At 40.2% G+C, this 13,482-nt stretch overlaps 2 protein-coding genes across 2 annotated transcripts; one reads left to right on the top strand and one right to left on the bottom strand.

The window, feature by feature from the left end:
• Positions 1-868: 868 nt before the first annotated feature.
• Positions 869-3,298, top strand: LOC6641433 (protein mab-21-like). Its single transcript, XM_002064348.4, has 3 exons — positions 869-1,374; positions 1,801-2,354; positions 2,424-3,298. Exons 1-3 carry the CDS (start codon positions 1,172-1,174, stop codon positions 2,771-2,773), a joined length of 1,107 nt encoding a protein of 368 aa, XP_002064384.1. The 5' UTR covers positions 869-1,171; the 3' UTR covers positions 2,774-3,298.
• A 6,516-nt stretch (positions 3,299-9,814) lies between these two features.
• LOC6641432 (pancreatic triacylglycerol lipase) lies at positions 9,815-12,947 on the bottom strand. The gene is made up of 3 exons (XM_002064347.4): positions 12,344-12,947; positions 10,702-11,606; positions 9,815-10,630 (listed from the first exon to the last, which is right to left on the bottom strand). Exons 1-3 carry the CDS (start codon positions 12,459-12,461, stop codon positions 10,040-10,042), a joined length of 1,614 nt encoding a protein of 537 aa, XP_002064383.1. The 5' UTR covers positions 12,462-12,947; the 3' UTR covers positions 9,815-10,039.
• Positions 12,948-13,482: the final 535 nt, after the last annotated feature.

The following is a 13,482-nucleotide window of genomic DNA, read 5'->3' as shown; positions in this document are numbered from 1 at the left end:
ATTGCACACAGCTCAACGGCGGCAACGACGACGACGACGACGGCGACGACAATGCTGCGGCGGTGTATTAAACAAATTTAATTTACACACACATACACACACACACACACTTACACAGAGAGAAAGAGAGAGAGACACACAGATACATCAAAGAGCGCACCGCAGCGTGACAGAACGTCCCGTCGGGTCTCAGCTCTGTGTGAAAGGGGCGGAGCTTAACGAATGGCCAATGTGAATAGGGCTCTCTCATAGATACTCACGCACACACACACACACAAAACGATTAAGAGAGAAAGAGAGAGAGAAAGAGAGATAGAGAGACATTTACGATGAGATACTTGCACTTATGGCTTGATATTTGTTTATTTTCTCATCTCATTGATTTTTCTTGATTCTTGATTCTCTGTTGGAATTCACATGGCACGAGACAGACAAGCCAAAAAAAGAAGAAGAAGAAGAAGGAAACTGTCACGTGACCCATCGCCAAAGGCTCCAGCTAAGAGATGGCGGCAAATATTTCAATGTATATGCATATCTGTGCAATTGCAGCACTCACACAAATGCAAAACTTCTCCATTGACTGCACTTTATCTGTGCCGAAGCTGTAAATATCCGCGAGACAACGCCAACGACAACGACAACGACAACGAGGCAGCAACATCGACGCATCGTTTCGCGTATCTTTACGTGCAAATCGGTAGAAGGCGAAACCATTCGATACGCCAACGAGTCACCTAACGCATCCGTAAACGCGGCTAATCCGCCCAGAATATCAACAAGAGATATATACCATAAAAATATAGCTATACCTATATATGTACATCATCATAAGTACATAGAGGTACATACACACACACACATGTGTATACATACATATATGTATGTACATATATAGGAACCGATCGTGCTCCACTTGTGCCCATTGTTGTTCCAGGCTGCTGTCAACGTAACTCACAATTGAATTGTTCCTTTGTTCTTCTACTCTTGACTACCAAGCCAAAGATCGAACCTTGATTTCTCCTCCCCCATCAAGCAACTTTAACTCCATCTTCGACTTGGCAACTGCATCTTTCACATAATTGGCCGTCGCTTTTGTAGTTGACCGCAAACAAACAACCAGAGACCGGACGTCGCCATCGCCATCGTCGTCGTCGTCATCGTCGTTGTCGTTATGCTGGTGCCGCCGGACATGATGGCCGCCCAAACGCGCATCATCTATCAGATGAATCGATTTTGCTCCGAACGTGTCCAGGCTCGCATGTTTAAAACGGCCACAGCCATACGAGATATCTGCAAAATTGTCCAGGACATACTCAAAGAGGTGGAACTGCAGGAGCCAAGATTTATATCCAGCTTAGTAGAATGCAATGGCAGGTAATTAAATTTGTATGTGGCTAACTGTCATAATATCCATAGCATCTATAATTGGTCCCCAAAATTCGAATCTACTTCGTCAGCTTTAGTTAAAATTTATGGTCAAATGTTTATGGCTACCAATAACAGGTAACAGGAGAAACAGGAGCTGAATTCAAACTAAGATCGACACGAGAATGACTTGACACTTAACTGACAATGACGTTGCACGTTTCATGTAATGATCATGGCCCAGAGGGAAAGAGAGATAGAGAGAGAATGAGCCAGTTTTATTGGCCTGTTATCGAGTTGCGGTGGTGATGACAGTCAGTCGACTGTATGGCCACCGGAATTACGCTTTGACTTTGGCCCTTTATGATGATGATGCGATGATATGTAGCTGGTTGGCTGATTGGTTGACTTTTACCTCTTTTTTCCCCCGGCCAGATACGAAGGCGTTGAGGTCATCTCACCGAATGAGTTTGAAATCGTACTCTATCTCAATCAGATGGGTGTCTTCAATTTCGTCGATGATGGCACACTTCCTGGCTGTGCTGTACTTAAGCTAAGCGATGGTCGCAAACGTTCCATGTCCCTGTGGGTGGAGTTCATCACTGCCTCTGGTTATCTATCGTCGCGTAAAATTCGTGCCCGTTTCCAAACACTGGTGGCTCAGGCATGTGACAAGAGCATCTATCGTGATATGGTTAAGATGATTGGCGATACCAGCGAAGTGAAGTTACGGATACGAGAACGTTTCGTGGTGCAAATAACGCCGGCCTTTAAGTGCTCGGGCATTTGGCCAAGATCAGCCGCACATTGGCCCATGCCGCATATACCCTGGCCACATCCCAATGTTGTGGCCGAAGTGAAGACTGAAGGATTTGATCTGCTGTCCAAGGAGAGCATCATAATGCAGAATAAGAACAATAATGCCGCCACCATGGAGGGTGATGCATGGGTCTTGAGCTTTTTTGAGGCCGAGAAACGTTTGCTGCAAGGTGAGCAAGACAAATCTCAAGCCCCACGAAAATCTCTTTCATTATTCCCTCTCTCTGAATATTTCAAAGGTGGCTGCCGCCGTCGCTGCCTGAGCATGCTAAAGACTTTGCGTGATCGCCATTTGGATTTACCTGGCAATCCGATCAGCGCCTATCATCTAAAGAATCTCCTCCTCTACGAGTGTGAGAAGCATCCGCGTGACTTTGAATGGGATGAGAGCTGCATTGCGGATCGCATCAATGGCATCTTTTTGCAGTTGATCTCGTGCCTGCAATATCGTCGCTGTCCGCATTATTTTCTACCCAGTTTGGATATGTTTAAGGGTAAATCGCCCAGTGCCCTGGAGCAGGCGGCCAAACAAGTCTGGCGCTTGACGCGCGAAATGCTAACCAATGCGAATGCATTCGAGAAGCTGTAAACACGACTCCCAGAGTCCGAGCCAGACCCAAACCCATATACGGATTCAGATTTAGATTTAGATTCACATCGAAATGTGTTTAGATGATTTGACGGCGATAGAGAGATAGAGAGGAAGGGAGGGAGATGGAGTCAGATGAAGGAAACAGTATGAAAAAGTGATTCAAAAGGTGCTAAATTTTCATTGTAGCTCTGGCGATGGCCCCGTACTGATAAGCTCCATGGAGAGACAGAGAGACAGAGAGAGAAAGAGAGAGAGACGTTGCTGCTGCTGCTCCTGCTAGGAGTCTGCCATTTTGTGCCATTCATTCAGTTTCAGTGAGAACGTGTGTGTGTGTGTATGTCTGAGAGCGCGAGAGAGAGAGAGAGACCATGCATGTATGTGTTTATGTGAGAGGCAAAAGTGTTAATGCAAAGATGCGAGATAAGCCCACTCCCCATTCGACTCTTTCCATTGAGAGACGACCATTCAGGCATGACCCGTCGGCTTATCCTTGCAAATATTGTTTTTAATAACTCTCCGTTTAGGATCCTTTTCATTTTTTTTCTTTTCGGTTTGTTTGCTTGTGTGGTGTTGTGTGTGTGTGCGCTCAGACAAAGGGAACAAAAACAGAAGAAAAATACCATTTGGCAGATTTTTGTTTGTTATTTCCTTTTTTTTTTTTTTATTTTGTCGGTTTTTGACGGCACTTCAAGTGTGCGATCTCATATCCTTACAGTTTCTAGACAAAAACTGCAAAAAAAACGAAACAACACAATGTTGTTTCATTACACAAGGCTAATGCATCGATCAGACAAAAAAATGTTGCCTTTTTTTCCTGCAGTTTAGGGATCGTGCTCAAAAATTAACACAAAAATATCCGTCAAGGACTTGAGTTTTGATATGGTAATTTTAGGCAGTTCCTCCCTTGGGGGAGGGAATTTTCCTCCATTATATCTGTCCCTCACTAAATAAATGAGTCCCTTAATTAAATTAAAGCAGTTGTTGGCGCTTCCTAAAATACTTAAAACATGTAAAAAGTAAAACAAGGAGTTAAAAAAAAATGGTTTGTTTTCGTTCAGCTCAGCTGTGTACATCGATTTCAAAAATTGATTTGGTTTTAATTTTAATTTTTTTAGAATTGTAAAAAACTGTTTCTTCCATTTTATGCATATGACATACAAAATGAAAATAATTATGTATTATCACAAAGTGTTTTTAATTATAAAAGTTTAATATAATTCTTAAGTAATTGAGATAATTCACTAAATAAATTGAAAAACTAGCCAAAGGGATTTTCGAATATTAAATTGCTGTAGAGCTTTTATTTTCGAAATCTTTTGGTTTCTAGTCTAATATTGATTAAAAATTTCTACACATACATGTACATTAAAGTGAAATCCATTTCATTGAATAGAAAATTTCTCTTTGAAGTAGATTTTTAAACATTTCACAAATGCTGACAACCCTTTTGTACCCAAATTTACTAAATATAAAGAACTACCTTTAGACATACATGCATGTAGATCAAAAGGGTGTGCGAGTGTGTGTGTGTGTGTGTGTGTGGACGAAGTAAATTAAAACCGCTGGCGGTTATTTAGAGTCCTAATTTAAATATCATTAGTAAACAATTAAAAACAAAAGAAAAGCCAAATCAACAGAAGGACTCAAAGGACTCAGACAGCGTTGACATTGCGACACAATGCCCACGGGCAGGGCGTGTCTACTACTACTACTATACAAGCAAAAGAGGACGAGGGCGATGGTGAGGGCCATGGCGAGGGCGGAAGGACATAAATGTAAGCGATATAACCACAGTAAAAAAATTAACAAAAATTTCGTGTAGACTAGAGTATTACCTATTCGTGAAGTTCTCGATGAGGATTTAAATTCAGACTATATTAGTTGGAATCTTACTGGAATCGAAGGACAAAAACAATTAAATGTTACAGGTCGCTCAAAAAAGAGAAGATCCTGTTTTGGCCCTCGGTTTTAATTGCATTTCAAATATAATTTGTCAAAATATTTGCTGCTGTTGTAAGGGGATTCCGTGCCTTATCAATGCCTCAGGGTGTGCAGACTGGTCCTGATGCTGGTTCTTGTCCCCCGCCCCGCCCATGGTAGTCACGTGCCGTTTGCCAAGTGAGCAACAACCATGCCCGTGATGCCACCTGATGATGCTTTTCCCATGGCCAGATGCTTTGCCCACCTCCATCTCCACCCACCCACACACAGAAATAAAAACCTATATAGGTTACTACTAGTGAAACGATGGTTTGGTTAGCATGCGGTTGCGGGGTAACCTGATCCTGCGTGCTTCAGCATAATTTGTTATTTTTGGACTATTGCATTATGCTTTTTTGTTTTTTTTTTTTTTTTGCTTCGCTTTTGTGCGGAGAAGCGATAATGGTTTTCCTTATACTTTCCACCTTTTGTTGAAAAATATCGATTACATTTCGCTGAAAGTTTTCCTTTGTCCCGGAGACAACAACACACACAAAACACAACACAGCAGAAAACAAAAGAGGCAAAGGAATCCGAATGAAACAAACCAACAACAGGCATAACCATAAATAAGGGTAATAAAAATGATGCTCAGTTGTCGCTTTGCTCCTGATGATGAGAATGAGAATGAGGACGAGGTTGAAGATGAGGACGAGGATGATGATGATGATGATGATGATGATGCTTCTGCTGCAGCTGCAGTCGTATTGAAGTCCTGAGTAAAGAGTTGCTAATAAATTTCCTTAATGGCAATAATCATAACACTAAATCGTAGTCAGGAATTAAGAGAGAGCTTTTGGTTGTTGTTACTTTGTGTGTGTGTGTTTTTTTTTTTAATGATACTTGGTATACATCGAACCCGATCACGATTTCAATCTCTATCCGAGAACCATTTGCACGGGTTGCCATTTATTTACTTTTCGACAAAAATTATGGTTTCCTTTTGAAAATCTTTCTTGACAACAAGAAGATAGTGTTGACATTTATGAAATTTGAAGGCTTTTTAAACAAGTTTCAACTTAGATAAAGCAAATTACACAATTGACCAAAAACTATATAGAAACATCAATGGCGCATGCTATATTTACTTTTCTTTGTTACTTATGAGTAAGTGTTGGAAAACGCTATTTAAAGGACCTGGAAAACCCCTATTCTACACAGTTTCCATGTCTAATAGTTAATTTTCAAGCATTAGTTTGTTGTTTGAGTTTAAAATTAGATGAATGAAATGAAATGAGGATATTGATGTCAGTTGTGGAAGCTATTTAAAGGATATATTTTTCATCTTGTTTGAATGTAATCAATTTTCAGTCCCTCTTACTCTCTCTTATCCATCTCATGCCTAGATTCGTAATTATGTCGTCATTATCAAAAACACGTGGTGCAATTTAACAACATCAAAAACCAAAACCAAAACCAAAAAAAAGAAAAGAAACGAAATGTATAATAATTATAAAAGGAAAAAGAGAAAGAAAAAAGCCAAGGAGCAAGAGCCAAGAGCACACGCCACAAATTATGAATATCAGAAAAATGCTCAAGATAAATGACACAAGACTACTAAAACTAGTCGGGGGAATGGGCAATGGGAGTGGCAGGAGTAGGAGTTGGATTGAAGAGAAAAGGGCGTTTGAGGCAACTGGCACTGGCACTAGGGGGAAATTAGTTTTCCACGCATCGCCAGCAAACACAATGGAGCATCTAACAGCAACAGCAACAGCAACAGCAACGGGGGAACGTAACGGAACGGGCACCTACACGTGATAATTTAGAGCAGATTGTCGCCTACTCAATACCAGCCATAGGGATGGAGGATGGTGTGAGTGTGAGTGTGAGTGTGAGGATAGATAGAATGTTATATTTTTGGATGGACATTTGCATTCAATTACGGCAGCTGTGCTCTGATTTATTTTTATGGAAAGGAAACCCCAAAATGGGCACTAAAAAGAGTTTTTTTTTTCTCCCTTTCGCTTTTTGTCATTTGCTCCTCAATCATAATTATGTGATTTGTTTGCGACGACGACGATGACGACGACGCCAGGCGACTAATTAAAAGGTGGCATCATCAGGGACCAAGAGTGAGGGGTGTGTGTGTGTGTGTGTGTGTGGAGTGGGTGGGTAAAGGGGTGGGCATGTTGACGTATTGTCGCTGATGTTCGCCTTGTGGAAATTATGACATTTTGATTTGAGTTTCATTTGATGTCGCTCAGGCGGTGGCGGCGGCGGCCCGCCAAGCTGATTTATGCCAGCCTTGCCATTTGAGGAGCACGAAAGTTGGAGATGAAGATGAAGTCGAAGGTGAACTAATTAAGAGGCGGACCGGGGACGAAGTGGCAAAGGGTTAGGCGTTTGCCGGCTGCAAACAATTTGCAGTGGGTGGAGGCATTTAAAGTGCCTGCCATACCACACCATAACAATTTGTTTGTTTGTTTGTTTTGTGTACGTGTGTGTGTGTATGTGTGTGTGCGTGTGTGTTGCAACAAGTGAATTGACAGACGCATGACATTCTGTGGGTCATCATTATCTCCAACAACAACAACAACAGCAGAAGCAGCAGCAGCTTCTGCCCCCATCATGATATCGAAAACGATTAACATTATTAATGAATGAGAAAGTCAGAACATGAAAAGGTTTTCAATTCAATTTCAATTCCCAGAAAACCCCTTACGAATCGAAATGAACTTCAGCGAAAAGATTGTCAACATGATCATCAGTCCAGTCCAGGCCAAAAGCATATTTTATGACCCCTGAAGCATTTTTGAGCCTCAGTCGTCCCAACAAAAAAAAAACAGGCCCCAAAAAACCAAAAAAAAAACGAAAAACGAAACATTGGAATTTTTGGTGGTTTGGATAAAAACCAAAAACAAAAAAAAACCCGAAAACTAAGAGAAAAACAAAACAGAAAAACAGACGAAAAGGTACAAACACAACAAAAATATACAACGAGTCAAATCAATGCAGATAATATCAATTATATGTAAAAGATACACACATGCATGTGATAGATACATTTGCTGCGATAAGCATTTAAATTATTAACAGTGGACAAACAGACAGACAGACAGACTTTCGGACTGGGGGATTGGGGGAACTGGCGGATAGGTGGTATATACAAATACCTTGGAAAGGATCCATCCCATCCATGTCGCATCGTTGAAATTTATGCCTCCGCCAAAGAACGAGTTTGCCTTTTCGTCTCTCTGTTTCTCATGCGAATGAAAATAAAAACCCTTCTCCTTTGCTTCTCAAAGCTGAAAAATATCTGAGAATAATATTTGCGCCTATGTTATCTATTTCGATCCTAACTGCGGTTAGTAGCCAATATTGGTAGGGAATGAATTTGTTTTCCAATTGATAATAAAACAAATGATGAGACCAAGTTTCGAGTGGCTGAGCCGACTGAAAAAGTTTCATCAAATCCTAAATATGTAGTGCAGATAATTTATTAAGTCTTGTTTTGTTCGAACGGTCGGACAGACATGGCTACTTTGACTGATTAAGAATATATATGTATATACCTAATGGCGACTTTAAAATATAATTGTGCTCTCACACCAAATTTGTGCTTTGGAAATGTGGAAGTACAGGGCCTTCAGCTGCTAATAGCACAGAGAAAGAGACGATTGCAACCACGTAATGAATATATGGATATTCTTGATCAGCATAACAAGCCGAATCAATATATCAGTGTTGCCAGAAATTTTGAGTCACCATAAGCTAGATTTAAGAAAAAAATAAGCTAGAATAAACTAAATATTAAAAAAAAAGCTTAAAAATAAGCTCACCATAAAAATACTTGGTGTATAACATTTAATATAAATTGTATTTTATTGATATATGTATATCAAATATATAAACACAATCTCTGTTTTAAATGACTTTAGAATTTTGTTTGTTTGCGTATTACCTTGCATGCACGCGACATGTTTTTTGGTGGTTTTGTGGGTCTTTTGGGACTTTGCGCAGCCACTCGTTAAATTCATTAAAAGTAGTCCACAAGTAACTTTCGGCATCTTCTCAAGCTTAATATCGCTCAATATAGCTGTAGAATGACCAAATACGAACCAAACGAAATATAACCATAGATTTAGACACAAAATTGCACAAAATACCAAAAGTCTTCGAGAAATATTATTTTAGTTTGATTTGCCCCTTTAAATGATCATTAAAATACTTTATAATCTCTAAAAAAAAATCTTTATGTAGAAATTTTTTTAAAGCCAAAATAAGCTTTTTGAATTTTGAAATAAGCTAGATTACAAGCTATAAGCATTTTAACCACTTTCCAAGCTATTTCATTTTGAAATAATCCAGATCTAGCTTAAAATAAGCCAAAATGGCAACACTGCCATAACACGCACTGCGTATTAACTTTACGCTCTCCATTAGAGAGGTACTAGAAAATCTTATTTACTTATCAAATTTCCCAGTCGTTTCAACAAACAATATGAATGTACTGAGAAGATTTCTGCTTTGGAATCGACAACATTTTTGAGAACGTTTTGAAATTCGTCGTAGTCGAATCGACAAACGAATGTAAACGTACAAAAAAGAAAAGCCATGTTTATCTAGGCTTACGGTTTTTATTACATAATTAAGAACAAGTTTGAGTTTTATTCAAGAAATTAACAAATTTTAAATGGGCGTAGCCAGGTATGAGAGAGGAGCTCAGCTGACCCAAAATAGTGTTAAATTTGACACTTTATTTAAAGGAAATCATTCAGTTTAAATTCAATTAAAATGTATGAAGTGCAATAATTGCTGACACTCCCTAATTTGAATCTTAGTCACGCCCTCGAACCCACCCACAAAATAAGTGTATTTAGAGTTATTTTCTTCCTCGTTTTAGCTTAAAATTCAATGTCAAAATATTGAACAATTTTTCCCATAGTGCATAATGATGGGTGAGAAAAAACATTTGAAACATTTTTGATACATTTTTTTTTGGTATTGACTATGGACCTTTATTTGTATATGTATATTATACAAATTGTTAATACTAACTAAATATATAAGTTGTATATATTCATATTAAGAAGAAAAAAAAACACAAAAAAAACATTTATTATAAATTATAAATAAATAACTTCCTTTATCTCGTTTGCATTTTGTCTCGCATCAATTTTGAAATACTATCATAAAATACGGTTAAATTTAAACTAGCACAGTGGCGCTGCTTTTCGTTGGACATATGCGCTAGAGGGCGCTAATCCAAAAACTTTTTCCTTTTGGTTGTTGTCTCCGCTAAAGTAGAGCTTCTGCTCAACTTTTTGCGATAGATTTTGCCTAATCCTTGCAGTAACTTGTATGCAAAACATTCTTCTCCGTATTAGATAGGATGGCGCTCTCGTTAAGAGGACACAACTTCAAATAGATATCACTGGACTCCATCGATTCGATAAGGATATACTCGAGATAGATGCGTGGTGAGGAGAGAATACGCCAGGTCAGCGGATTAAGTAAATTCGTCTGATATTCCCAGAAGACAGTGGCATGATCTGGATCATGCAAGTCCTTGCCAGGCACTAGAGCCGTATACTGATAGCCAGGCTCAAAGTACATGGCCTTAGGTGAGAATTTCATGCGTTCGGTGGACTTTTTGCCATTCTCATCGTGTAGACGTATGGAAAGTGTGCCAATTTCACCGCCATGCAGAGTGCTCTCGTCATGACTGGACACACGAACTGTGATCTTGTAGTGCAGTCGACAGAAGGGCTTATGATCACCAGTCATCAGATAGAAAATGGGTGGCGGATCCTGTTTTGAAAGCAGACCCCGCTCCAAATGATCGTTGTAGTCTTCCACGCTGTGGAAACCCATGCGCATGCACAGATGACCCGGCTCATCGCAACTCGTACACTTAGCTTCCTTAAAGCTCTGTTAGAGGAGAGAAGAGAAAAGCTTTAGTCAAAACCCATCAGACAAATATATAATTTACTGTTACTTACATCAAATGACTCGCAGGTGTTGCCAATGAAGGGACATTTGCTGCCAATGCTCTCTGTAAAGTACTGCTGACTCCGTATGTGATTGCAGCCCAAGAACTCTTGCATGGTGGAGAATAGGGATCCCTTCTTGTTGCTCTTCATCACATCCTGCAGTTTCTTATCACAGCCGGGATTATCAAAACCGCCATTGGGAAAGAAATCGATATGCCCCAAGCGTTGATTAATCCCCAGACCGCCCTTCATCAGAGGATTGGCATCAGTGTGCACGATATCAACAAAATGGGCATCCGAACGATCCAAACGAACGATGGGATCGGTGTCGGTGAAAAGTGGGGCCGCTGGATCCAAACCAGTTATACGTGCTACTTTCAAACCGAAATCACTTTGCAGATGATAGCCCGCATAGCCAGATAAATGGGCGCCCAGTGAGTGTCCAATAATGTGAACGTTATCAAGATTGGGCAATTGCAACTCCTCGTACAGCATATGGACAACATGAGCCGTAATGGCACCCACCAGTCGTATATTGGCCACTGCCTGGACATACGGAGGACTCGCACCGCCGCCCCAATCAATCAGAATGACTGCACATTCGCCCTCTGGCTCATGATTGAGCAATGCCTTGCCCATGGTCCACATCCAGGGTATTTCGCCGGACTCCAGATAGCCATGGACCAGCAGATAAATTTTACCCGCCACATTAATGCCCAAATTCTGTACACTATCCGGATCATTTAGATCAATATACTTGTGTTGATCGAACTGGCGACGTGTGTAGAGCGTAAAATGTGGTTCTATTTCCGATGGCTTCTGCGGATGAACACTGATCGAACGTGTGACAGTATTCCAGGGTCCATTGATGGGAAAACAACCATAGACGCCAAAGCATTTCACTTCATTGATATCTGCAGAAAGATTAAGAAAATTTTTCGTGTAAGGCTCGTTGGCAAGTTTTGCAAGTTTTTTAATTTCCTTCCTCCCATCTATATATACATATATAATAATTATAGGGTGCATCCGACCTTCTAACCGGATCAGTGAAGCACAACCTCATTGTCTTCCGCTCGGCTGACGTTGGCCATTGTCGTCATTGTTATTGACAGTTTTCATATCGGAAGTTTTCGATTAGATATAATAAAGTCACGTCAAGACAAGTCAATGTGGTTTGTTGCTAGTAATTTGAATTTTTGGTTGCTTTTCTTCCCAATTTTTCTTTTATTTTTTTAATATTTAAAGATGATGATGTTAATGGAGAGATATAAACAAAAGCTTTCCCCTCAGGCTTGCGCCTTTTTCTTCTCTTTCTCCATTTCTCTTTCTCTCTCTCTCCAGTTACTGTCAGGTGAATGAACCATTTGAAACCAGAATTTGTTTGTCAAAAGATGCTCTTCTAAGAGAGAGAGAGAGAAGCAAAGATGTTGAAGAGATTTTCTAAGCTAAACCCTTCGATACTTGAACTTTTTCCAATATTCGTGAACAGGTACTTGAATGTGGTTTTCGTGTGCTGATTTGCCAGTTAAAGTCACTTTGGCTTGGTCTTGCAACACTCACTCACACACACACACACACACCCAGCAATTAATCAACTGTCCATAATGCCACATGCCACGTTCTAGATACCAAGGAGAGATCAATAACTTACCACTTTTGGGTGCTGGTGGTAAATCGATCAGCGTATTGACAGCCGCCCGACTTGTATGATTGGCCAAATAGAGCATAGTCTGCAGCATTAGGCCGCCAGTTGTGTTGGCCACATACATTTTAAGTTTAGTTAATTCTCTGCTTTACTTATAGTTTTTTGTATTTGTTTTACTTATATTTTGTCACTTTGTTAACATGATACACTGCAATTGCGGTTTAGGTCTGGGCCTCCGCCTGTGTACTGGGGGCTGGGGAATTCACAAGCCCTAAATCACCTCACCTCAGGTGGTTGTTCGCTAATACCATTTATTGTTACCTATTAACTATTTTAAATTGATAGGATCGATCGCAATTGGTTTTGTTGTTTTATTTAATTAAGTTAAGCGCCTTAATCTTATCTTTGCTTTTTGTCTTTCGTTGTTGTCTGTCTATCCACTTGAGTTAAGTTCCACGCGTTTTGCTTCGTTTTCTTTTTGATTTTTCTTTTTTTTTTTTTGTATATATATATATGTATATTTCTTTGGTCTCGATTTTGCGCTCGATTCGATCCCGTTTGATTTTTAGTCGCCGTTGTCTGTCTTGGTTGACACCCGCCGCCGTACTGAGCCGATCAGCTGCGAGCTACGCAATTTTTATGCGCCCATGTCTCAGTTTCTCAGTCTCCGTCTCAGTCTCAGTCTCTGTCTCAGTCTCTGTCGCAGCTTTGGTCATTGCTGATGCACGCGACATGGTCGTCGTCGGCCCTGAGCAAGATAAGACAACTGATTCTATATTTTTTTGTGCAGTGTACGAGATGGTAAGACAAGAGTAAACTGTGCTTGGGGTTGGGTTAGGCGATGCAAAGTACAAAATGCACTGGTCAATGCATCCCATCCCACTTACCCATCCATTAGATCAAAGTCTTTGCCGCTAAAAGTTCTACTCTCCTGTCTCACTCTCTCTCTCGCGTTCTCAGCTTTGAAACTGTGTCAAGTGACAAGCCTCCTGTTTAGCAGGTAGCGTTGGCAGCATCAGGTCAATGTCTGGTCATCGCTTATCACTGATTTGATTCCATTTGATTCGACAGATTTACATTCCCGAATCGGTTTCGCATATAACGTTACTCCTGCTCAAAGTCCAAGATCTGACAGAAAAGGTGTT

Source organism: Drosophila willistoni (assembly GCF_018902025.1).
Source record: "Drosophila willistoni isolate 14030-0811.24 chromosome XL unlocalized genomic scaffold, UCI_dwil_1.1 Seg141, whole genome shotgun sequence".
NCBI lineage: Eukaryota > Metazoa > Arthropoda > Insecta > Diptera > Drosophilidae > Drosophila > Drosophila willistoni.
Note: the sequence above shows the minus strand (reverse complement) of the source record. Positions and strands in the feature narration are given on the sequence as shown.